Source organism: Drosophila serrata, unplaced genomic scaffold, assembly GCF_035046125.1.
Source record: "Drosophila serrata isolate PLE 108 unplaced genomic scaffold, ASM3504612v1 contig_240, whole genome shotgun sequence".
Classification (NCBI taxonomy): domain Eukaryota; kingdom Metazoa; phylum Arthropoda; class Insecta; order Diptera; family Drosophilidae; genus Drosophila; species Drosophila serrata.
In genome coordinates this window covers 5,821,246-5,844,704 of record NW_028257138.1, presented here as the reverse complement: position 1 = coordinate 5,844,704, position 23,459 = coordinate 5,821,246, and the positions used below count along the sequence as shown (strand labels likewise).

General features: G+C 38.6%; 8 protein-coding genes across 14 annotated transcripts; 5 read left to right on the top strand and 3 right to left on the bottom strand.

Annotated features, from left to right (window-relative positions):
- Nucleotides 1–1,221: 1,221 nt before the first annotated feature.
- Nucleotides 1,222–2,801, bottom strand: LOC110183332 (dolichyl-diphosphooligosaccharide--protein glycosyltransferase subunit 1). The gene is made up of 2 exons (XM_020951579.2): nucleotides 2,217–2,801; nucleotides 1,222–2,154 (listed from the first exon to the last, which is right to left on the bottom strand). The coding sequence occupies exons 1-2, from the start codon at nucleotides 2,761–2,763 to the stop codon at nucleotides 1,364–1,366; spliced, it is 1,338 nt and encodes a 445-aa protein (XP_020807238.2). The 5' UTR covers nucleotides 2,764–2,801; the 3' UTR covers nucleotides 1,222–1,363.
- A 515-nt stretch (nucleotides 2,802–3,316) lies between these two features.
- On the top strand, nucleotides 3,317–7,117 carry dpr19 (defective proboscis extension response 19). 3 transcript variants are annotated; one of them, XM_086830818.1, is made up of 8 exons: nucleotides 3,416–3,565; nucleotides 3,779–3,903; nucleotides 4,302–4,424; nucleotides 4,850–4,995; nucleotides 5,185–5,395; nucleotides 5,466–5,577; nucleotides 5,675–6,069; nucleotides 6,126–7,117. In XM_086830818.1, exons 3-8 carry the CDS (start codon nucleotides 4,358–4,360, stop codon nucleotides 6,383–6,385), a joined length of 1,191 nt encoding a protein of 396 aa, XP_086686944.1. In that variant the 5' UTR covers nucleotides 3,416–3,565; nucleotides 3,779–3,903; nucleotides 4,302–4,357; the 3' UTR covers nucleotides 6,386–7,117. The 3 variants fall into 3 exon arrangements, with proteins under 3 accessions (XP_020807253.1, XP_020807251.1, XP_086686944.1); XM_020951594.2 differs by lacking the exon at nucleotides 3,779–3,903 and having other exon boundaries at nucleotides 3,317–3,565; XM_020951592.2 differs by having other exon boundaries at nucleotides 3,415–3,903; nucleotides 4,292–4,424.
- Nucleotides 7,118–7,160: 43 nt separating this feature from the next.
- gny (ALG6 alpha-1,3-glucosyltransferase garnysstan) lies at nucleotides 7,161–8,741 on the top strand. 2 transcript variants are annotated; one of them, XR_015271210.1, is made up of 4 exons: nucleotides 7,161–7,979; nucleotides 8,059–8,260; nucleotides 8,391–8,473; nucleotides 8,530–8,546. XR_015271210.1 is itself a non-coding variant. In XM_020951585.2 (4 exons), the coding sequence occupies exons 1-4, from the start codon at nucleotides 7,321–7,323 to the stop codon at nucleotides 8,595–8,597; spliced, it is 1,008 nt and encodes a 335-aa protein (XP_020807244.2). In that variant the 5' UTR covers nucleotides 7,161–7,320; the 3' UTR covers nucleotides 8,598–8,741. The 2 variants fall into 2 exon arrangements, 1 of the variants encoding a protein (XP_020807244.2); XM_020951585.2 differs by having other exon boundaries at nucleotides 8,059–8,256; nucleotides 8,530–8,741.
- Nucleotides 8,742–9,366: 625 nt separating this feature from the next.
- LOC110183333 (lumican) lies at nucleotides 9,367–11,597 on the top strand. The gene is made up of 6 exons (XM_020951581.2): nucleotides 9,367–9,561; nucleotides 9,901–10,440; nucleotides 10,498–10,685; nucleotides 10,748–10,842; nucleotides 10,933–11,045; nucleotides 11,102–11,597. Exons 1-6 carry the CDS (start codon nucleotides 9,457–9,459, stop codon nucleotides 11,528–11,530), a joined length of 1,470 nt encoding a protein of 489 aa, XP_020807240.2. The 5' UTR covers nucleotides 9,367–9,456; the 3' UTR covers nucleotides 11,531–11,597.
- Nucleotides 11,598–11,658: 61 nt separating this feature from the next.
- Nucleotides 11,659–13,159, bottom strand: Cdk1 (Cyclin-dependent kinase 1). The gene is made up of 3 exons (XM_020951584.2): nucleotides 12,901–13,159; nucleotides 12,073–12,576; nucleotides 11,659–12,014 (listed from the first exon to the last, which is right to left on the bottom strand). Exons 1-3 carry the CDS (start codon nucleotides 13,047–13,049, stop codon nucleotides 11,774–11,776), a joined length of 894 nt encoding a protein of 297 aa, XP_020807243.1. The 5' UTR covers nucleotides 13,050–13,159; the 3' UTR covers nucleotides 11,659–11,773.
- A 401-nt stretch (nucleotides 13,160–13,560) lies between these two features.
- Nucleotides 13,561–14,455, top strand: mRpS7 (mitochondrial ribosomal protein S7). The gene is made up of 2 exons (XM_020951620.2): nucleotides 13,561–13,723; nucleotides 13,787–14,455. Exons 1-2 carry the CDS (start codon nucleotides 13,680–13,682, stop codon nucleotides 14,400–14,402), a joined length of 660 nt encoding a protein of 219 aa, XP_020807279.1. The 5' UTR covers nucleotides 13,561–13,679; the 3' UTR covers nucleotides 14,403–14,455.
- Nucleotides 14,456–15,398: 943 nt separating this feature from the next.
- Nucleotides 15,399–20,369, top strand: da (transcription factor daughterless). Of its 2 annotated transcripts, XM_086830816.1 has the most exons (3): nucleotides 15,399–15,753; nucleotides 15,829–15,901; nucleotides 17,001–20,369. In XM_086830816.1, the coding sequence occupies exon 3, from the start codon at nucleotides 17,014–17,016 to the stop codon at nucleotides 19,186–19,188; it is 2,175 nt and encodes a 724-aa protein (XP_086686942.1). In that variant the 5' UTR covers nucleotides 15,399–15,753; nucleotides 15,829–15,901; nucleotides 17,001–17,013; the 3' UTR covers nucleotides 19,189–20,369. The 2 variants fall into 2 exon arrangements, with proteins under 2 accessions (XP_086686942.1, XP_020807155.1); XM_020951496.2 differs by having other exon boundaries at nucleotides 15,431–15,901.
- Nucleotides 20,370–20,705: 336 nt separating this feature from the next.
- On the bottom strand, nucleotides 20,706–23,052 carry Mdh1 (malate dehydrogenase 1). Of its 3 annotated transcripts, none has more exons than XM_020951500.2 (2): nucleotides 22,894–23,052; nucleotides 20,706–21,807 (listed from the first exon to the last, which is right to left on the bottom strand). In XM_020951500.2, the coding sequence occupies exons 1-2, from the start codon at nucleotides 22,894–22,896 to the stop codon at nucleotides 20,797–20,799; spliced, it is 1,014 nt and encodes a 337-aa protein (XP_020807159.1). In that variant the 5' UTR covers nucleotides 22,897–23,052; the 3' UTR covers nucleotides 20,706–20,796. The 3 variants fall into 3 exon arrangements, with proteins under 3 accessions (XP_020807159.1, XP_020807158.1, XP_020807156.1); XM_020951499.2 differs by having other exon boundaries at nucleotides 22,762–22,967; XM_020951497.2 differs by having other exon boundaries at nucleotides 21,870–22,933.
- Between the last annotated feature and the right edge of the window lie 407 nt (nucleotides 23,053–23,459).

The following is a 23,459-nucleotide window of genomic DNA, read 5'->3' as shown; positions in this document are numbered from 1 at the left end:
TTTTTAATCGGAATTAACTATATTTTAATATGAAAATTTTACGACAAATCAAAACCTAAAAATCTCATAACTAAGCCAAAAATGCATTAATTTCAATTCGGAAAGCGTTCGTATGTTAATTTTTAGCAGGTTAATAGAACTGCATACTCCATTTAAAATGTTAATTTTTGGCCGATTTTTGCAAATTTTCATGATGTAACCCCTTTCCTTTTTTTCAGAAAATGCGAAATTTCTGAAAAAAAATGTTTTTCGCCGGGATATAGCTAGAAAGATTCGTCTGTTGATGCTGATCAAGAACATATATGATTTATAGGGTCGGAAATGACTCCTTCACGTTCTTTTAAGCTTCTGACTGAAAGTGCAAAACCATTTTTTAATCGGAATTAACTATATTTTAATATGAAAATTTTACGACAAATCAAAACCTAAAAATCTCATAACTAAGCCAAAAATGCATTAATTTCAATTCGGAAAGCGTTCGTATGTTAATTTTTAGCAGGTTAATAGAACTGCATACTCCATTTAAAATGTTAATTTTTGGCCGATTTTTGCAAATTTTCATGATGTAACCCCTTTCCTTTTTTTCAGAAAATGCGAAATTTCTGAAAAAAAAATGTTTTTCGCCGGGATATAGCTAGAAAGATTCGTCTGTTGATGCTGATCAAGAATATATATGATTTATGGGGTCGGAAACGACTCCTTCAAAGCGTTACAAGCCTCTGACTAAAGCTAAAATACCATTTTTTAGTCGATATTATTTATATTTTTATATGACAATTTGTTCAACAAATCAAAGTTAAAAAAAAACTCATAGCTAAGCCAAAAAAGCATTTATTTTAATTCGGAAAGAAGCTCTATGTTACTTTTTATTTGGGTAATAAATGTCCATACTTAAGTCAAAATGTAAATAAATCAACATTTTTGACAATTTTAACGATGTAACCCCTTATAAAATTTTGAAAAAAATTGGCAAAAATGTATTTTCTTTCCTTCATGACTAGAAAGATTCGCCTGTTGATGCTGATCACTGAATTGTGATCTTTGAGAGCCTTTTTAACATAAGTATTAATAAATAATCTTCCGGTAGTATTTGACACAACCTTTTCATTTTAAAGGATGAGAAAAGTAAAATGTTTAAAAAATATGTATACCAAAAATATGTACATACATATGTATATATTGTCTTTATCACTTTTGTATATCTTAAAAAAAAACTTTGAATTTTTGGTTATCTTTTCCTGCGATTGCAAGTGTTTTTATTTGTTCTGTTTTTTCTGCAAAATATGTTTGTGTTTCCAATTTATATTTCTTTTGAAGAGAACATCTATTTTATATCAAATGCAAAAATTAATGCTGCTTTAACTTAATCTTTATGCGAGTGTGAGGTGATGGAAAAGTCCAGACGCAAAAAGACAATGGTGATTACAAAGATAATATAAATAAAGCCGCTAACCAGCAGGGGTTCTTGCAGCAGGGAAATCTTCGAGAAGCTATAGTAGAGCGTAAAGTCGGAAATGTGACTCTCGACCAGATTGGACTTGGTGAACGAGATCACAGGACGTCCAGTGGTGTCCAGATAGGTGTGCACCAGTTCGTTAGGAAGCCTGCTGATAGAGTACGGCGGCGACAACTTGATGTCACTGCATCCCTCAGGCAGAATGATCTTGACGGTAGCCTCATCAATGGCCATGTTGTCATAGATGTGGTCGATAAGGTGCATCTTAAGCTGGTACTTGTTGCCGTCGCTGAACATGTACTCGTAGCTGGGAACGTTGTAGCCCAGGGTGTACTGCGTCTTCCAACCGCCGAAAAGGGGAAAGCGCGGACGGAGCTCTAGTTCGATAAAGTCCCGTCCCGGATTCATGTTTGAGGTGGAAATATTGCCATTGGTGTCGCGGTAATACACACCAGATGCCGATGCCGGCAAATAGGTTTTATACGACTTAAGAGCGGACTGTCCCGAGCGGCCTTCCTTTTGGAAATCGTAACGCGAGAACGATCCCTTGAGCTTGGCGCCGGTGTGCGTCATCTGAATGGCCTCCTGGACGGCAATGTTGCCCCAATGTGATATTTCCAGAGTGCGTTCCAAGGTGTTGACGGTGACGAACGGTGAGGAGTTCTCGTAATGGATAACGAGCGGTTCCTGGCTGAGGGCTACAAAGAAAGTAAATACTTAAATCCTTTTTCGGAAAATTAATGCGTTTCTCTTGAGTCACCTTCCACGTTCTCATAGCTGCCCAGTGTGATTTTGTTGGCAGACACCGAGTAGGGTTTAACCTGCGTGTGCGACAAAATGTTCGACGAGCTGAGCTTGACATTGGTCTTTTGGGCGTTAGTCTTGTACTTGGAATACAGATGCAAGTTGCCGACATATCGCACAAACTGCTTGTCATTTTGCCGGATTTCCTCGGGATGCGGCAGAATGCCCTTGGAGGAAACGGTCTCCACCACGAATGTCTGCTTTGCGGAGGCCTTCGGGAAGGTGAGCGTAAAGCTTTGTTCGTCGTTTTTCCGCACCTGCACGTTCTTGTCGGCATTATCTTTCACGGCAATGTACGCTAGGCTTGGCTCCGCCACGAAAAACACGTACTCGGCGATGGCTTTGCCGGTTGCATCTTCGGCCGATATTTTTGTCGTCGTCTTCACCAGCTGCGAAGTCAAATCCAGTGTTCTTTCCACATTGGTGTTTACGATCTCGGCATTAGCGTTGAACAAGCCAAGCAATGCGCTTAGAGCCAGAAAAATAGCAATATTTTTACTCATACTCGGACCCGAATTTTGGACACGTACATTAAAAAAATTCGAATGCGCTATGGGATGTTTTAGGACTTTTGACAACCGGCACGGCAAGGCAGTGTGCCCAAAGGCCATTCTGGATAATAACCATTACTATGCGAGTCGTAGTAGGTATTTTCTTCTCCCCATGTGGCACTTTTTGATTTTAAAAATATCGTAAAGCTTTCAAATGTATTACAAAGTTTATTGTTTAGCACACATTATTATGTTTTTATTACAAAAATAAATCGAAATAAAATATGTTAGATACACAAACATAAACATACATATGTAACAGCGGTAAAATAGAAATAAAAACAGCGGGCTTTTCTACTTCTAATTAGAGGTATCAAAGTTGGACTTAAAAAACAGTTTGAGAATTCATGTTTATTTATAGCTATTGGACATAAACATGAACTAAGGCATAAACTGAGGATGTTTCCTACTGTCGTGTCCCCCCTGTTTTGTTATTGGAATCCCATCCGTTCAATGGTTGTAACCGTTACTCCTTGGTTCGCTTTTTATGTAATTCATTCCATTCGTTATTCATTGAGCTTCCGTGCTGTAAATATGAATAAAATTAAATAATTCCTGGCTATCATCCCTCCACCGACGCCATGCGATGAGCGCAGTTCCGTTCAGTTCTCCTAAGCACGCATGAGAGACACTAATGCGATTGCGTGAGTTACCGACAATATTTTTTCAATTTTCCAGTCTACGATTGGCACTTCGAAAAAGAAGTTGTACTCGCCGGGCGCTGTTCTGTCTGCGCATTCTCGAGACACACCAAGTAAAATTCGAATTTCAGAATTGTGCCATTTTCTCTAAGCACACACTCGCACACTCGCAAACACATACACCCATATGTGCAAATTTAATAAAAGTGATGCAGTGAGAAAGCTGTAGAAGGGAATTGAACTGCACTTTTGATAGTCAATACATACGATTTTTCGTATATGTAAATCAATCTTTACCTGTTTTCCGTATTGTCGAAAATATGTAGCTGTGAAAATATTTATCTGTATACTTTATGATTGCATAAACAAAAACAATTAAGACGGAAATGTGTATATACGCGTAAGGACTTGCCGAACTGCCGTTGCAAAGGAAAATAGGATAATAAAACTAGTGAGTTTTCTTCCGTTTTCTGTGTATGCATTTCCTTAAGAAACACATTTTAACACATGCATATATACATTTTATGTATATATGTATATGTTTGTATCCGTGTCGTGTGTATTTTTAGTCAATCCGTTAGCATAAAATTTTGGTGCATGTGGCTGTTATGTACGTATGTATGTACGAAACAGAAAAACACACAGGATTTCCAAACACGAAATGCAATTAATCAGTGATAACTTATTTTTAGTGACCATTACATATAATTTTTATGTATCTAAAATACACAAGCACATACCGTGACGAAAATACATACATATGTACATTTGTAGATGCAATCCATTGGCATTTCTACAATTTGTATATCTGAGTGCGTACAAATACATATAATTTAAAGTTTATTTCAGAAAAAATGTGTTAAATTGGAAAAGTATACGATCCGGGTGTCTCGAATTTGGAAATAATGGAACCGAAAAGATGGCACTTGCATTTATCATGTTTTTTGCTACTCCTTAGTTCAACATTTTCAGGTAAGTAAAAGCGGAACATAATGATATTTTTATATATAGCATAAATAAAATCTTTCATTGATGTTTTCAATTGGTTAATAAGCTTACGCGCAATGTTGTATGCTATTAAAAATGAAGAAATGTTTTCAGTTGCCAAGTTTTCTTAGCGTTTTTATCAGAAATACTGCAGTGCTTCTTCTGCTTCTGAAGCAAACGAACCAAATTAATTTTTTGCATGAATGCATGTTTTATTGGGTAATACATATGTAATCAGCTTAACCATTAGATTTAATTGATACAAATAACATAATCACAATTACAGTCCAGTTATTATTTGTACTAACAACAATCCTACTTATTTAGTTCTGTGTGGCATGCAAAAATGCAATAATTGCACTACTTTTAATAAATAAATTTCTTTCTATTTTTTTTTTACCCCAAATCAGATGTAGGCAAAATCACGTCGTCTCAAAATCACTTTGGAAATACTATACAAAGTCAATTTAACACCAAAAACAACACTCGTGTTATTGCACAGAAGGGAGGTCTTGCCATTTTGCCCTGTGTGGTCAAAGTTAATTCTCCAGCAACGGTAAGTGAATATTCTTATAAATGTTAAACGATTAAGCTATAGGTGTAAGCTGAGGACGGGCAGAAAACTTGGCTGACTCATGAGTCAACTCTGGGGATAGCAGACACTGTATTTTATTATCAACTCGCTTAATTACCTCAATAAAATCATGAATTATTGTGTTCAATCGATTTTTATGCTAAATTTCAGGTTTCTTGGATACGTAGAAAAGACTTTCAGCTTTTAACAGTGGGACTATCCACGCACAGTAGCGACAAACGATTTTTAGTCGAGCACACCCGTCACATGGGCCATTGGTCACTTAGAATTAAAGCTGTTCGAGAAGAAGATCGAGGATTTTACGAATGTCAATTATCTATTTATCCGACTCAGTCAATTGTTATAGAATTAAAGATAGTCGGTAAGTAAAGAACAACATAAATTTTCAACGAAAACAGACTGCTAAACACAAAACTTTTTAAACTTAATAGAAGCGGTAGCGGAAATTTCAAGCGCACCCGAGCTTCATATTGATGAGACTTCAACGTTGCGGCTTGAATGCAAATTGAAACGAGCGACTGAAAATCCTGCATTTGTATTTTGGTAAGAACCTTTTTGATAGCACTTTTATAATTTTATTACAGTGCGTTAAAAGTTTAGAAAACTTGTTTTTTTTTATCGATTTTCACATTTTTTACAGGTATCATGACAGTAAAATGATTAATTATGATTCACAAGGAGGATTTGTTGTGACATCTATAGGACAAAGTAGCCTGCAGAATTCACAGATCTTTAGAAGCACTCCGGGAAACAAGTCGCGCGTGGTTTCGCCTCCCAACACCTCCAATGCCATGGAATCTAGCAGTGGAGGAGGGGGAGTCCTCAACAACTTGCTTGGCAGCTTGGATAGCTTCAAGGGGGCCAACAATCCGCCATCATCAACGCCGTACGTGCAGCAACATCAGTCTGCATATCTCCTCAATCCCTCAGTGAGTGTTCTCACTGTGAAGCAAGTCAATTTTCGTCATGCCGGCAACTATACATGTGCTCCATCAAATGCCCGTCCTGCCAGCATCACAGTGCATGTTTTAAGAGGTAAGACTCAGATAAATATACAACACTCTACACTTTTAACGGTTTATTTTTAAAAGGAGAAAAGACGGCAGCCATGCAACACGCCAATCGGAGTATCCTAGATACTGAGAATAACGGGAACGGAACGTTTGGATTAATCAGTTTGGGCGGGCTCAATGGAAGCACAAGAGCAGCAGCATCTCCGACCGAAAGTCTTTTGTATTTCTCTGGCATGTTCCTGCTAATAGCCGCGATAGTATTGGATCGATTCCCGTTAGCAGTCACAGTTACTCACAAGGTATTCGTAGTATCCATTATAGTTCTTATGCATAGCTGAAACTAATAAGTCACGATATTCCGAAGAATGGAGCAACTTCAATCATTCGAAAGTAAAAAGAATTGAATATTTGTTTTAAAATAGAAGAGATGTGTAAATAGATCATTAACATACCATGTATTGAGAATGCGAAAGCATTGTAAGACATTTACGTACTCTAAGATTATACTGTATATAGACTTCCATTACATGCAATGTATTGAATTGAGAAATAAGATAATTCATCAACTTGTTACCACAACCAAACTTATAAAATGCGGCAGATTTTGAACGATTAAACGGGGTGGTACGTACGATAAAATGTATGCTTAGATGTTCATATTTATTGACTGGTACTGACATTTTAATGTTACAAAACAATGGAATTAGCATAAAATTAACGATAAAAACTGAAAACCATACAGATTTGTTACCTAATAACTCAAAAATTTGATCGTCACCTTTAACTGTTATTCTGCTCAGTGTTCGATATTTAGTATATAGATTGATTTATGTAAGCACCTTTAGAAGTATGTATGCTAATTCATATATATTGTATGTACAACTGTAAATAAATATTACTTTCGTGAGCGTTTTACAGAGCGCTTTAAAGTCTTACATTTAACAATAACGGGCAGAAGTGATGTGCCAGTTTCGTTTTCGTTTAACCTTAAAAGATACGGAATACAGTTTTAAAAATTTTGTTGCAGAAATAAAAAAGTTTTAAATAAACAGATCAATTTTAAGAAAGTATATATTTATCCAGTATTGTTAATAATGTTTGGATATATTTTTGAGTGGAAATATTTTTATTTAAAATAACTGTCAGTTCTTTCCGTTTCTTTTCCGTCGTTTAAACCTTGACTCTAAGAATTGCTTATCGATAACACAAGTCATCGATCATTTCAGCGAACTGAAAAGTGCCATCTTTAGAAAATGTTGACAAAACAAAAAACATGAAGTCCGAGATATTAGCAGCCGCCTTTGTGGGTCTGGCGGTTAGGTCAATAATATCTCTATATTCGTACTCGGGCTTTAACACTCCGCCCATGCATGGCGACTACGAGGCACAACGCCACTGGCAGGAGGTTACGGTGAATCTGGATGTCGGCGAATGGTACACAAATAGCTCCAACAATGACTTGATGTACTGGGGCCTGGACTATCCTCCGCTGACCGCTTACCACAGCTATATAGTGGGACGAATAGCCAAAGCCGTCGATCCACGCTTCGTTGAGCTGCACAAAAGCAGAGGCTTCCAGTCCCTGGAGCATAAGCGCTTCATGCGATCAACAGTTGTCGCTGCCGACGTCCTCTGTTATTTGCCGGCTCTGTTGACAGTGTGCCTCTGCCTAGATAAATCCTTAAATGACAAGCTATTCCTGTTTATTCTCATGGTGGCATATCCGGGTCAAATCCTAATAGACAATGGGCACTTTCAGTACAATAACATATCGCTTGGATTGGCGGCTGCAGCAGTTGCTGCAATCCTGCGTGGGAGACTTTACATTGCTTCATTTTTCTTCACATTGGCATTGAACTATAAGCAGATGGAGTTGTACCACAGCCTGCCGTTTTTCGTCTTTCTTTTGGGTGAATGTGTGAACCAAAAAAGGTTAGAACCCAATGGCCACTCAACAATTTATCTTTGTTTTCCCAAGGTAATTGTTAATTATTTATTTCTGTCATTATAGCTTTGGAGCCTTTGTTACACGTCTGTCACGAATTGGAGCCATAGTGCTTGCAACATTCGCTATTTTATGGTCTCCCTGGCTGGGATCGCAGCCAACGGCGCTTGGAGTCTTGCAACGCCTGTTTCCTGTGGCACGAGGTGTTTTCGAAGACAAGGTGGCCAATGTCTGGTGTGCCATAAACGTGGTTTGGAAACTTAAGTAGGTATACAAAAAATTAAACTGGGCATTTCATCTTTAATGCAATAACATTTACAGGAAACATTTGCTTAACGATCAGATGGCCCTTATTTGTATTGGATGTACTCTAATCGCAGCCTTGCCCACAAATATAGCTCTTTTCCGAACACGTACCAAGCTTGGGTTTTTACTGGCTCTCTTCAACACGTCGCTGGCCTTCTTTTTATTCTCATTTCAAGTAAGAGTGTTTTCTTTGATTAATTACAAAATTGTTTTAAAAATTAAATGTTTTAGGTCCACGAAAAGACGATACTTCTTGCGGCCTTACCTTCTTTATTTCTTCTAAAGTGGTGGCCCATTGAAGTGCTCCTATTCCTTGAAGTCTCTGTGTTCAGCATGTTGCCCCTATTGGCCAGAGATAAATTGTTACTGCCAGCATTGGTATCAACGGTGACATTTCATTTGATTTTCAAATGTATTAGACCTGAACGCAGCAATGTGTCAAGTATGTCAAACATCGTTATGATAATCATTGTGACTGCTTTTTTGCTGATCCCAGCTCCAGTGCGGTTTCCCGACCTTTGGCCCTTAATTATATCTGTTATTAGTTGTGGGCATTTCTTTTTATTTTTTGTTTGGGGAAACTGCCAACATATTATGTTTAAAGGAAAGTAACGAGCTTAGCTACCAAAGATATAAATATGTTAATAAAATATATAACATTTTTAAGCATTCCACTTAAGAGACCTTCACTTAGTCACAACGCTGCATATTTACAAATATAAGGCTTATTCGCTTTATCTTATCAATGAATTTAATCGATAAAGGAGTAACACTATGCTAAATGAAGAATGACTACAATTCTCGTTTTGTTAATTATTAATTATTTTGACAAAGAAAGCCTCCTAGATTCACTGGCGTTATAAAATAGTGTCGTTTCATTAGTGAATAAAGGTAACACAGGTGTTCCTTATAGTGTAGTACCCATTTCCGACCTTAGTTATGCTTAACTTTTTTGGAAACAAACGGAAGAACCTACTTTTTTGTTATCTAGTGTTATCAATGCTTTGCCGCAGATAAGATAATAACTGGAAAAGATTAGGATTTTAATATGGTAGAAGTATGTGCACTTGTTGTTTAGTCATTTACAATAATTTGGTCGGTGAACAAGCTTAAAAAATTGTGTTATTTGTTTGAGAAGTTTCGTTAAAATAATACATTATGAATTTGGTAAATTCAACCATATTGGTTGTTACGATTTTCTGTATCTTTATAACTAAGGTTGCTGGTGAATCGGAAACAACTGCGGCGCCAGCAGTAACTAAGGTATTAAAAACAGTTCGCTTTCTAGTTTTAAAAGTTTAAAATGATTTTTTATTCAATGTGTGTTATTTCAAAATAAATAGAAGGCGCCCTTTAAAAATGTTAATGTTATAAAGCTAACCAAGTAAAATCGAACCGATAAGATACTCGTAGAAGTAAAAAATGAGTCAAAGATAAAAGCCTTTATCACCCGATAACAGAAAAAGTATTGCAAATGGTGGGAAATATAAATCACAAAAACCAAAAATACGAAAGAATTGAAGTTGAGTCAAAGCTCACCCGGTGAATCACAGAAATATATAGAGACATATTCTTCGATTTAAAATGTAATATTACTTTCAGGAAAAAACAAAGGTGAAGGAGAGCGTGCTTTGTAAGAAATGCATCTGCAATTTTGACACCAGTTTACTGGATTGCAGCGAGAAGCTGGGGCAATGGCTCTCGGCCGAGGAGTGGGAGATCTTAATCAACGGCGACCTTACGTTTAAAACCATCAAGTTGGAGCACAATAACTTGACCAGCATTTCGATTCTGCCGAAATACAGCGTAGAGAATTTGTATTTGGCGTACAACCAAATCACTGACATTGCCGATGGAGCCTTTCAGAATCTAACCGAGATGACCACCCTCGATTTGTCGCACAACAAGCTTACAGCCAAGGCTCTGAGGCCGGATGTTTTCAAAGGACCGTACACGGTCCACAATTTCAAAGCTTTGGAGAAAATGAAAGCCCTTAATTTGGGTAACAATGAAATCCATTCCCTAGATGCTGACCTCTTTGAGCACATTCCAAACCTGGAGGAGCTGATTCTGTGCTCAAATACCTTTCAAGTAATAGACAAACTGACAGAAACGGCCATTTCTGGATTGAATTCATTGAAGGTGCGTAATACATATACATTATGTGCTTCCGACGGTTTAAAATAAATACCATTTCAGACTCTGGATATTTCATATTTGGAAATAGAAGACCTGCCGGAAACAGTTCTCCATGGACCTAGAGATCTTGACGATTTGATAGCGTCGGGCAATCTGTTTCGTCAACTACCAAAGGCTCTAAAGTATGCCAAAAACCTAGAGCGCCTTGTTTTAGATGAAAATCCAATTGAAAGTTTGGAGGGCAATAAGTAAGATATGGAATTTGTTTAAGGTTTATAAACCTAAAATCTTATTTTTACTTAATCTTAAGTGTATTTCCACCGATGGCTAACTTGAGGTATTTGCGGATGTCCTATATGCCGAATTTGTTTAAAATTGGAAATGGAGCACTTAGTGAATTGCAAAGTAAGTTCCAACTGTCACTGTGCAAGAGAGTGAATAAATGATAACACATGAGAAACTTTAAAGATCTTAAATATATAATATAAATTTCAGACCTCACCGAATTGGTTCTGTCCGACAACAAAGTGCTTAACGAAATCGATGAGCGTGCCCTATCTAAAAACGTAACTGGAGGAAGATACTTGGACTATCCGCCATTGGAACACGTAATTAAAAGACCCATAGTATACAAGATATGATTTAAAAAGGAATATTTACGCAGGTTTATCTGAATAATTGCAACCTGACGACACTGCCCACAGCTCTAATCGTTAGATGGGATAAACTGACCCTTGACCTTCGATTTAATCCTTGGAGCTGTGATAGCAGCAACGATTACTTGATCAACGTCCTGATACAGCAGATTAACAAAACAAATCCTTTGCTAGCCAAAGATGTTCAGTGCGCCACACCAATTGAGCTAAAGGACGTCACTGTCCTGAGGGTTTCCAATGAGCACCTTGCGGCAGGCTCGAGCGGTAGTCTTATCTGGGTGGGACTCCTCGTGGTCCTGCTCATTGCTATTCCAACCATCCTAGGCGCCTATGTGATGAAACGACGCGGCTGCTTTGGACTGTTTAATCGCAACGAGAACAGTGCTAGCCGTGCTCTCTACAATAGAACCAGTATCAATGAAGATTTCCATATTTAAGTCTCAGCTGACATTGTAACTTTAAAATAAATCCAAGATGTATATACCTTTTTACCGCCTAAGCAAACATTAAGGTTGAGTTTTCCATTAGAGATTTTAAATCTTCCCAGAAAATAGCTGAAAACAAACAGTGTTTACACATTTAATTCTATGGTTTAGTTTTCGGAAAATGTAAAGATTACTTTCGTTTCTGCTTAACTTATATAGATTTCAAACACAGAAGACAACACATACACACACACATTATTTCTTTACAAAACCTGTCTGGAACCCATCAAAGTAGGGATGCTGCAGTACATCATTGGCGGAAATGCGGTGAACAGGATCGTAGATTAGCATTTTCTGGATGAGATTAATACCGTTGGCATCGAGATTCTTCAGCTGGTTGGTTAATTGATTGTTCGACCAGCAGGGAAATGTATTCTTATAGTCGGGAAGTGAGGTTACGCCTGGCCAAATGTCTTCAGTTGGAGTTTTGAGAATTCTACAAGACCAAACAACGTTATACTAATGCTGAGTACACAAAATAGTTGTTAACAAACCTAAACATTCGGAATAGTTGATCGATTTCCGAGTCGCCCTGAAACAGCGGTTTCCTCGTTGCCATCTCAGCGAATATGCAACCAATGGACCATATGTCCACCGGACAGGAGTATCGAGGAGAGCCTAACAAGACCTCCGGTGCCCGGTACCACAGTGTAACGATCTCGTGCGTGTAGATCCGTACAGGAATGCCAAAGGATCGTCCCAGCCCAAAGTCAGCGACCTTTATCAGGCCGTTCTTGTCAATCAACAAATTCTGTGGCTTCAGATCACGATGTAGCACCCGGCGACGGTGGCAATAGAGAATAGCACTCGTTATCTGGTACAAGTAACTCCTGACCAAATCAGTCTCCATATACTTGTCCGCCGGGAGCGAGTCCATGTACTTTTTAAGGTCCATCGAGAGGAATTCAAAGATTAGATATATGCGGTTCTCCTCCATCAGAACGTCCTCCAAGCAGACAATGTTTTCATGTTTTAACTCTCTTAGCAATGAAATTTCCCTGCATTAAGAAACAAGTTTGTTATATTTGTTAATATTGGCCATAGGATTAATGCTTAAGGTTTTGCAGAGGATGTTCATTAATCATTGGTAACGAAAACTAGTAGAAAGTTATGTACATAAGTACATATGACTGTACATATGTATATTTGTTCTTTTAGCCTTTGGTGGTATTTCCATCTAAAGGACACAAAAATACCTTGCCAAACACATATTTAATTAGGAATATGTTTAGGTATCAAAACATCAACGCCTAACATACATTAAACATACAAATTATGCTAAAGGCTTGGATGCTATAGTTCATGACGCCAAGACAGGTTACCTGATTGCTGTCGAAGGGACGCCTTCCTCATCCGATTCCAGACGAATTTTCTTCATAGCGACTATTTGCCCCGTTACCCGGTTTCGTCCTTTATACACCACACCATATGTGCCCTCTCCGATCTTCTCAATTTTCTCGAAATCTTCCATGATCGGCGTAGAATTTTTCAAACAACAGACTTAAATTAGCGCGTTTTTAATGTTAGACACCCAATGTTGCCGGACTGTCAAAAGCCCAAAAACAAGAAAAAAGTAGTCTACTCAATTTATGTGTAATTCGGAATATGGACAGTGGAACAGAACGCTATTGTCTTACACCGTCTTCCCACACAGTTCGTCTGTGTAAAACAGCCACCCGAAAACAGCTGATCGAAAGGCATTGGTTTTTTAAAAACAGAAATAAAGATGGTTGTAATATCTGGGACCAAAAATTAATAAGTACCAAACATTTTTATTTAACAAAGAGCAATTGCTACAGCTACAATAAAATGGTGGAGTTCTAGTCAAAATATTAATTATTTGTTTATTATTATACATTTACATTATACAATTTAATAAAAGGCATAAAAGAAAATGTATATTTCTCAAGGCATAATATATAGAGTATAAACAATCTTTATTCAAAATGTTGACTTTTCTAAATATTTTCTGTTTCCTTTTTAATCGTTCCAAATATATTGACAAATATATGTTGTTATATTGACGTTGTTACATGCTTGCTTCAAGACATACATGTTTGATTTAACTAAATAGTATTTGTTTCCGTAAAAGAATGTCAATATGTCATTTCTAAGTAGACTTGCTGTTAAATCATCAGGCTTCAGGTAAGTTAAACTCAGTTATTAATGCAACTATGTAGAATAAACCTTACAATTGTATAATTTTAGCGGTATTCGGTGGATGTCGGTTTATCCTCAACATTACGTTGAACCGGTTGTACAAAAAAATAAACAGAACGAGCAAAAAAATGAGTTGGCCAAGCTCCATCATGTGCCAATCAAGGCGGCCGTCAACAAGGCTTCGGATACAGTCTTCCATGACGATACGAAGGAAAAGATGGTGAATTATATAACAAAAAAGGGAAATAGTGCTTTGGCTAGATCGCTTCTGTCAAAGACGTTGGAACTTATCAAACGCACCCAAACGGAGCACATGAATCTGGCTAAGGGCGACGACAAGGATAAGATCAACACCAATGCGGAAACGCTGCTGAAGCAAGCAGTTGAGAATTGCCGACCGTTGCTCCAAGTAACTGCCATTAAACGAGGTGGAGTCAACTACCAAGTGCCTGTGCCCATAACGACAAAACGGTCGTACTTTCTGGCAATGAAATGGCTCTTGGAAGCAGCCCGTGAGAAGGAGCGCAAAGTGTCCCTTCCGGAGAAGCTCGCCTGGGAGATACTGGACGCTGCCCATGGACAGGGAAGGGTAGTAAAACGAAAAGATGATTTGCACAGACAATGTGAAAGCAACCGCGCATACGCACACTACCGATGGAGCTAAATTTAGCTTATAACGTTCCCGTTTACAATAAAGTTTAATTTTTTGATCATTTATTTATTCTCAATATTCACCGAGATGAAATTTGTAGCGATCTATGTTGATATTCAGTAGAATCAGTAGAATCTGAGGAATTGATTTAGCCATATTTGTCGGTTAATCTATTTGTTTGAAACTGAAGGGTTCTACAGATTTTACATTAAAAATAAATAGATTTAAACTATTAAAAGATAGCTTTATGGTTTTTTAGCTCCGAGAAACGACAATTTTAAATAATTTCTCATTTTTGGAAATTTTAAATACATACATAAATAGGCAATAATTTCAATATAATTGGATTTGATAAAAATGGTAAAACAAAAATCGTAAAAACAAGAAAATCTATTGAAGTCCATACGTCGTCGTTATATGATCCGAGTTAACAGGCAAGTATTATGTCCTTGTATTTTAATTTAGAATCTGTTTTTAACTTTCACTTAATTCCATAATATAAGACGAAACGGTTGGAATTGGGCCAGCTTATTTTTTAAATAAAAACTTATTCTGAATATTATGTCTTCTTAACATACCAGTAAAAATATGCGGTCCTATTAAAGAAATTGAATTTAATTAAGGTCGTATTTTAAATAAATTATCTGTAAAGCGGACAAAATAGTTTTGCCATTTAGGTATCGATAAAACTCAACATTTTAGCAACAGGTTTGGTTGAGTTTGTTTTTAAAAATAGATATATATTTTTTAACATTCGAAAAAGGATTTAGTTATTAATTAAGAGATTATCCCACTAATAGTTTAATTTATGTGTATTCAAAATTTATTAAACGTTTTTGTTTTCAGATTGAAAAATACCAAATATAAGAAATACTAAAACTTTCGAAATTTACAAAATTTTAGATTTAAAATATTTAAATTTTTAATTTAATCGACTTAATTAAATAACGTTTGAAACTCGTTTACTCCTAAATATTTATTTGTACTTTATAAATATTCGCAAGCAAGTGGGGAGGTGGTGGACACTAATTTATCGAAATACCTATCAAGTGCTATCGAAACGCAACGCTACAGATGACGCACGAAGAGAACAAAGATGGCGATCCCGAGCACACGAAAATTAAAACGAGCTGAAATTTGATAAATAAAGAATTTTTGTACTTATAGTTTAATTTCGCAAAAACGCAGCGGAGTAAATCAATTAACTAAAGTGTCGCGCGTACTTACAATGTGTAAACGAAAAATTTATCGCAAAACAGTTCGTTTTTAGCTGTGCATTTCAATATAATCCCACAACACACATAATCTTACTAGTTGAAGTTTACTGGACATTATACAAAAAAGAGAAAAGACAAGAAATTGGGTAAATTTACCAATCGCAATCAAGTATAAGGATTCTTGGTATTAATACAACAAAAAATGTATATGTAATACATAGGCTGTGGCTCGACGTCAACACTCTCGCTGCAACAAAAGGAATTGCATACATAGAATTTACAGTGGATATTAGGGTGAGTACTTTTCACAAAAATTTTAAAGTGAACTACAGGTCCCAGGGTATGTTTTATGTTTTTTGTTTTTATTTTAATTGTTTGTTGCTGCAGTTGGCTATGCATTTGCGTATGTGTGTATGCATATACCAATGTGTATACAAAGTTATGCACGAATTTATTTCACTCTTTATTGTATGTGGATACCATTTTCATGATTCTGCATACATACACATGTATGTATGTATGCATGTACGAATGCTCGTAAACAAAGTAACTGCTTATGTATAATGCATAGGTGTAACATCACATGAATTAAGTTACTTTCGTCAGGTGTGCCTGTGTGTGTTTGCTTTATTTATATTTAATATAAATTTAATAATTATTTTTAAGTCTTTTGCATTGGATTCACAAGTTGTATCCGATGTATGTACATACATACGTGTAAACCTCATGTACATGTATGTATCGTGTACATATACGCCTTTTATGAGGGAAAAATATTAAAAATATCAGGTGTAGGAATATAAATATAAACATATCTTATGTTATTATTTTTTTTATTTCGCGGCGGAATATTTTTTTATGCTTAAAAATATTTTATATAATTATAACGTGCAATCATGAAAGTATGTACTTATTATGGTGTCAAAATAGTACATCTATTTCATCTGTTAAAATATACATGCAATTTATAAACTATCTTTTTATTTAAATAATTATAAAACAGTACTTGGTGTAGTGTAAATTTGAATAATACATTTTTCTAGCTAGTTTTTCTGTTAAAAATCAACGAATTTTTGTATTATTTACATACATACATTAAAACATAGTTTTTTTTATACTTTGAATGGAATACCGAACATTCTTTTAATTTAATACATAAAAGCCAAGGAAAGCTTAAAAACCGCATCTTTGAGCAACATTTTTTTTTTTTTAATAGTGTACACTGAAGAAGTAATTTTTAGAATCTTAAAAATTAAGCAGATAAATTTCTAAAATTCGAAAATACGTATTTCGCAGAGCTGAAATAAATACTTAATGTTTAATAGTTTATTAAATATTGTATAACTAAAAATATTACTTACATTTTACTTACATCGATTCCTATTAATTTCAGATCTATTGCTGAAATGGCGACCAGTGACGACGAGCCGATGCACTTGTATGAGGTGTTCCAGAACTGCTTCAACAAGATAGCCAACAAGCAACCTACGGGAACAGTTGGAGCGGATCGCAGCGGCGGCGGGGGATACCATTCGCCTTATGGCGGCCTCGGCGTAGAGAATGGGATGTACCCCAGTGACTTCAGCTCAATGCACGATGCAGGAAACGGGGGAAACAACAATCGCTTCGCCAATGCCTCGACCGTCGATCAGTATTTTGATTCGGCCGCCGCGGTGGCCGCTGGCAGCGGAGGAGGTGGAGGACCATGGTGTCAGTCAGGTCAAATGGTGGGCAGCGGCAACAATAGCTATATGGGCCAGGCAGCTGCTTACCAGAACAGCGGTCCGCTATCGTCGCACGCCCTAGACCAGCAACAGCAGCAGCAGCAAGTGCACCAGGCGGAAGGACTTGGAATGGGTGCCGACGGCATGCTTTGTCCAGTGTCCACAGCATTGCCGCCGATGAGCTCCTTCCGCGCCAGCTCTGCCGGAGGGCAGCAGCAGCAGCAGCAGGCTCCAGTTAACGTGAATTCCCCAGCCGTGTTCAACTCGCCGCAAGCCCACAATCACAACCACAACCACACAGTACAAGCACAGCACAGTGCACTGTCCACGGCTGGACCGCTTGGCCATCACTCGCTCAACCACACCACGCCGCATCCACATTCCTCCCTAACACATCCGCATCCGCACGCCCTGCCCCACGCTCACGCCCACGTCCTGCCCCACGCCCATGGCCATCACAGTCAGCAGAACAGTCCTGCGGTGCAGAGTTCGGATGCGTTCAGTGGTGGTGGCGGCGCCGGGGCCAGCGTGAAGGTGGCCGGAGCTGGTAACTCTTCGGCAGCGGCCTTGAGACAACAGCAGATGTACATGCCGGCGGATCAAAGTATTAGTAGTTTCGGCTCAAACCCCTCCACGCCTGTTAACTCGCCGCCACCCTTGACTCAATCGGTGGTCGTCGGAGAGCCGTCCGTTTCTGGAACTGCTGGCTGGGGTCATTCGGTGCTAAATGGCAGTGGCGGTGGCGGCGCCAGCTCGAGCTATGCCAACGATATGGTTCCTGTCTCCAGTCTACACACAATGGCCTCAGTGTTCCAGGGAGTGCGTATGGAGGAGCGTCTGGATGATGCTCTAAATGTGCTGCGGAATCACTGCGAACCGGAGATGCTGGCCGGCGTCAATCAGTCGTTGGCCTCAATCGACAACATGGATGCGGCGTTGGCTTCCTTTGTGCCGAACTCGCCGCCATCGTCGCATTTGGGCAGCGGCAGCGGAAATGCCGGTTCTAATGCGGCCTTAGTGCACGAGGTGCTGGCCTTGGGCGCAGCTGCTGCGGGTCAAGCCGGAGGCAGTCTGGCCAGTCTGAAGCTAGATCGCAGCGGAGCTGCGTCCACGTCGTCGAAACAAGCGAAAAAGCGGAAGGAGCACACGGCCATTAGTAATGCGACGGCGGCAGTGGTCCCAGCGGGCGTCTCCACCACCACCTCAAGTCTGACCAGTTTGGACATCTCTTCGGACACGAAGCCCACTAGCTCCATTGAGTCCTCAAATTCGGGACAAATGGGGCAGCATTCGGGATCGAAAGGATCAAAAAGACCGCGCCGCTACTGCTCGTCGGCGGAGGATGACGACGACGCCGAGCCGGCGGTGAAGGCGATTCGGGAGAAGGAGCGACGGCAGGCGAATAATGCACGTGAGAGAATTCGGATTCGGGATATCAATGAAGCGCTGAAGGAGCTGGGACGGATGTGTATGACGCACCTGAAGTCGGACAAGCCGCAGACGAAGCTGGGTATTTTAAATATGGCCGTTGAAGTGATTATGACGCTGGAACAGCAGGTACGCGAGCGTAATCTGAATCCGAAGGCGGCATGCTTGAAGCGACGCGAGGAAGAGAAGGCCGAGGATGGGCCGAAGCTAAGTGCACAGCAGCATCACATGATACCGCAACCGCAGCCGGGAGGAGGAGGAGGCGGCGGCCCTGGGAGCAGTTATCACAGCCAGCCTGCGCAGACCATCAGTAGCATGACCATATCCCTACCCGTCAACCAGGCCGCCAGCGGTGTCCTGCCACCACACTTACAGCAACAGCAGCAGCAGCAGCAATCGCAGCTCGGGCACGTCCAGCTTCCGCAATAGCATGCACCATGCAGGAGCCATCCATCGTCGTCGTCGTCCCTCTCTTCCATAAAAACCGAATGTATTGAGGCCAAGTACTCGGCAGCAAGCTTGGAACTGGTGGAGAATCAGGTTTTAAGCAATATGTTCTGGCGTTGTCGTCGTCCTCCCAAATTGCAGCCACAACAAAAATCCCATGTACAACACTTTTAAATACACCCACACAACAAAAATATAAAAACTAAAAAATTAAAAAACAACTATAAAAAAAAAGAAGAAAAGCGCCCAAATGATTGCCAATCCACAACACATACACACACACACTCTCTATTGCTCTTTTTAACAAAAAAAAAAAAAAAACGATTGTATATAGCTGTTCCATTATGTTTAATAACCTTGGGAAGATCATTTTCGTTTTTTTAGAATGTTTTTCGATTTTAATATTAATTATTTGTTTATTTTGTGCGATATATATCACCGTAGCCATATTTTTTTATATATACATACAAAATACAATGCATACAACATAACGACATAATTAAGTGAAAACAAAAAATAGTTTTATAATAAAAGAAATGAAAAAAAAAAGAAAAACACAACACACAACACATAGACTTACTTCTATATATTCCCGAGAGAGCTAAGGAATAAATATGTCCATATTAATATATATATTTTATATTGTGTTACAAATGTTCTTCTTGTGTGTGATTACAGAGCGACATTTTGCACATAACGACGGTGAACAGCCACGGAAAATTAATCGTTATCTAAGATCCTTAGCTGATAATTGTTGTAGTTAAAACTTAAGGCTTCAAAGAGACACGCCTTCGTGTGTGTGTGGCATATACTTTAATTAATTATATATACACATATATTTTTCGCTAGAGTTAGGGCAGCCGGAATTAAGAAAAACGAAGCCATCATTATAATATATAAATATTAACTGAGATGAAGAGTGAAGTGAATGCATAGTTAATGTTGTTATTTCCCCGAGAATGCGTGATATGGAAGGCAATGAGTTCTATATCATTCATTCCCACATTTGCCCCGATCTTTTCTTAGCTTTTGGTACATTTTACACCGCTTATAACAACATAACAACTTCATGAAACTAACTTGTACAATTCTTAGACTTCGTGACTTCAATATAATTTCGTTATGAATAAATGGTATAATATCACGTTTATACCTTAATAATATTTGTCTAAAGCTGTCGATTTTATTTGTTTCTTAAATGCAATATGTGTCTCTTGGCTAAAGCGAATAAACCCCTGCCCTGTATTGGGAGTGTCGAGAGGAAAAGTCCGCTATATCTCGAAAAATATATCCCCCTTGAAAATATCGATAATTTTCTCAAAAAAAATTAACTTAACACAAGAAAGGAAGCTGACTTGTATAAAAGTTCTATCAAACTGCTAAGGAAATATTATTTCTGAGGGCTATATTTCATATCAATTGATGCCTAAGATAATGCTTATTTAATTGGAACTTATAAGGATTAATTCCCATGAGCTTAAAGCAGCATAGACTCTTGATTTATTTACAAATTGATTTTATTGCCTTGAACTTTGTTCCTAAATGCACAACTATGAAATTATTAATTCGGGCTTAATGTCAACTACTCCTCTACAAGTTGGACACATTCGAATCCAAGACAGACAGCGCTTCGTCCTTCTCCTCCTGCAGCTCCTTGCCAGTTACGCTCAACTTGGTCTTAGCAAAGTCGCTGAGAGTGAGGCCCTCGACGATCTTCCACTGCTTGTTCTTGATCTCCACGGGGAAGGAGAAGATCACATCCTTGGGCGAGCCATAGCTGCCGTCGGAGAAGACGCCCATTGAGGCGAACTTGCCGGGAGCAGTTCCGTTCCACCAGTCGTGCATGTGATCGCAAGCGGCCTTGGCCGCCGACATGGCCGATGACATCTTGCGGGCGGCGATCACCGCAGCTCCTCGCTTCTGCACCGTCTCGACGAAGGCTCCCTGTAGATAGGCCGAATCGCTTACAGCCTCAACCACAGACTTCGTGGCACCGTTAACAGTGACCTTGCCCTGGCCAGCATCGGGATACTGGGTCGAGGAGTGGTTGCCCCAGATGATAATGTTGTTAACAGCGGAAATTGGTACGCCTAACTTGGCGGCGATCTGGGAGGTGGCACGGTTCTGGTCCAACCGGGTCATTGCAGAGAAGTTCTCCCGTGGAATGGATGGGGCATACGAAGAGCACACCAAAGCATTGGTATTAGCCGGATTGCCGACGACCAGCACTTTCACATCCTTTTTGGCAAACTTATCCAGTGCCTGGCCTTGCGTCCTAAAGATCTTCACATTCGCAGATAGCAAATCCTTGCGTTCCATTCCCTCCTTGCGGGGCATGGCGCCCACTAAGAAAGCGGCAGACACATCCTTAAAGCCAACAGCCGGGTCGGTGGTTGGCACAACCTCCACAAGCAGCGGCAAAGCACAGTCGGCCAGCTCCATGACCACACCCTCTAGCACACCGACCATGGGTGGAATATCCAGCAGGTGAAGAATGATGGGCTGCTCCTTGCCAAAGACCTCGCCGCGAGCGACCATGTACAGGAGGGAGTAGGCAATCTGGCCAGCAGCTCCAGTCACAACAACGCGAATTGGTTCAGCCTGGAAAGTGGATTAAAAGGATTCGTTAAAAGTCTATTGAAGTCTATTTTTTACATATGTACAAATAATCCCTGCATACTAATTGCGGCTAAGTATAGACTGCAGCTGGGCTAATTATACATTTTCCATCCAGCCTTTGCCTTCGACTTTACTAGAGTATTTATTTTTAGACAATTGGCACACATTACATTATTTAAATAAAAAGATTTCGCAGTTCAATCAGCACTTTTAGTGCAAATATGATAACTATAACAAACAAATATATACATAGCTATTTGTTTGTTTATTATTAGTTTAGACTAGCTGATACTCTATTATAACTTGAGCATTACATTTTATATTATACTTGACCTACAAAGAAAGGGCTTACTTTGTAAACTTGTTAATATAAAATTCTATTCAGGCATATCACCCCATCCTTGTTATGCAATCTTGCTTAATCCTTTGCTAAGAAAGCAACTAAATATAGGGCAGAGTTTGCTGGCAACTAACCATTGTCCATGTTTTTCCAATTTACACACACAAACGCAACTTTGGATATCAAATAGCGAAAGAGGCACAATAGCGAAAGAGGCATGGGCGGTGGGGGGAAAAAACAATGCAATTTGCGGATGGATTAAACCGGAACTTCTGGTCTGTTTACCAATTATGATAAGATATGACATTTGTCGTTTGGACTTCGTACACACATATGTACATATGTATGTATGTATATATTGCAAGTCGTTTATATAAGAGTTATCTGAGCTGGAACAAATTATGACAAGGAGCAACAAATTGTTTTATCTTAGTCAATTGCCAATTAGCCTGCATTCAAAATCATTTGATGCTCTTAAAGCACAAATGTACATGTATGTATGAATGTATGAATTTGCGTCAGATTGGCGTTTACAGATTAGCAGGCAGAGAGGTCGAATGAATGTTAAATTTCCAGAAAAAATTTTGCACACATACTTCCATAGCTGCACAATATTATTCAACAAAGTTGTGCGAGTGTACACAGCCTTATGAGTTCAAATGCAAATTTTTAAATTATTAATAATAATTTTATACTATGTATCATCGAATATTAAACCGGTAACGTACCATTTTAAGAATTTCACAGGTGCGGCGGACAAACTTTAAGTGGAAAGTAGAGGTGAAAAAACGTCGATGAAAACATCGATGCACCGATGTTTTTTGAATTTTTACGTTATCGATGTTTTTATCATCGATGTTTCTGTGCCGTCACTATCAAAAGAAAAAGAACCGTTTTTTTATTTTGGAATTATATTATATATTATTATTTACAATAAAAAAATTGGGCCCGAATTTTGCGTAATTTCTGCTTAATTTAATAAGCAATATTAATAATTTATACTTTTTTGGTTATAGCTTGTTATTCACCATTTATTTTTTTATTTAGGTTTTTTACCTACATTTTGCTCAGAATCTAGCTAATACGTGTGGTAATAACCTGGCAGCACTGGTGACCTGTTACTTGTCCGAATTAATTTCAAGTCACTACCAGTGACACTTAAACATTGTGAAACAATAATATTTAATCATAAATTGTACTTTTATGCTGTGTTATGTTATAAGTAAAAGGAACATTAAAAATCCTGGACAGCAGTTTCTTCAGCGTTTAATTTTCAATAAAAACAATTATTATT

Excerpts from the sequence above, each read along its gene's own strand:
- da (XM_086830816.1), top strand. The coding sequence starts at position 17,014 with ATGGCGACCAGTGACGACGAGCCGATGCACTTGTATGAGGTGTTCCAG.
- Cdk1 (XM_020951584.2), bottom strand. The coding sequence starts at position 13,049 with ATGGAAGATTTCGAGAAAATTGAGAAGATCGGAGAGGGCACATATGGT. Across the intron at positions 12,577-12,900 it reads GTCCCTTCGACAGCAATCAG|GGAAATTTCATTGCTAAGAG; the intron begins GTAACCTGTCTT and ends TTCTTAATGCAG. Across the intron at positions 12,015-12,072 it reads CAACTATTCCGAATGTTTAG|AATTCTCAAAACTCCAACTG; the intron begins GTTTGTTAACAA and ends TTGGTCTTGTAG.
- gny (XM_020951585.2), top strand. The coding sequence starts at position 7,321 with ATGAAGTCCGAGATATTAGCAGCCGCCTTTGTGGGTCTGGCGGTTAGG. Across the intron at positions 7,980-8,058 it reads GAATGTGTGAACCAAAAAAG|CTTTGGAGCCTTTGTTACAC; the intron begins GTTAGAACCCAA and ends CTGTCATTATAG. Across the intron at positions 8,257-8,390 it reads AACGTGGTTTGGAAACTTAA|CTCTTTTCCGAACACGTACC; the intron begins GTAGGTATACAA and ends CCACAAATATAG.
- dpr19 (XM_020951594.2), top strand. The coding sequence starts at position 4,358 with ATGGAACCGAAAAGATGGCACTTGCATTTATCATGTTTTTTGCTACTC. Across the intron at positions 5,396-5,465 it reads TATAGAATTAAAGATAGTCG|AAGCGGTAGCGGAAATTTCA; the intron begins GTAAGTAAAGAA and ends TAAACTTAATAG. Across the intron at positions 6,070-6,125 it reads CACAGTGCATGTTTTAAGAG|GAGAAAAGACGGCAGCCATG; the intron begins GTAAGACTCAGA and ends TATTTTTAAAAG.
- LOC110183332 (XM_020951579.2), bottom strand. The coding sequence starts at position 2,763 with ATGAGTAAAAATATTGCTATTTTTCTGGCTCTAAGCGCATTGCTTGGC. Across the intron at positions 2,155-2,216 it reads CAGCTATGAGAACGTGGAAG|CCCTCAGCCAGGAACCGCTC; the intron begins GTGACTCAAGAG and ends CTTTCTTTGTAG.
- LOC110183333 (XM_020951581.2), top strand. The coding sequence starts at position 9,457 with ATGAATTTGGTAAATTCAACCATATTGGTTGTTACGATTTTCTGTATC. Across the intron at positions 9,562-9,900 it reads CGGCGCCAGCAGTAACTAAG|GAAAAAACAAAGGTGAAGGA; the intron begins GTATTAAAAACA and ends TATTACTTTCAG. Across the intron at positions 10,686-10,747 it reads GAAAGTTTGGAGGGCAATAA|TGTATTTCCACCGATGGCTA; the intron begins GTAAGATATGGA and ends CTTAATCTTAAG.
- mRpS7 (XM_020951620.2), top strand. The coding sequence starts at position 13,680 with ATGTCATTTCTAAGTAGACTTGCTGTTAAATCATCAGGCTTCAG. Across the intron at positions 13,724-13,786 it reads GTTAAATCATCAGGCTTCAG|CGGTATTCGGTGGATGTCGG; the intron begins GTAAGTTAAACT and ends GTATAATTTTAG.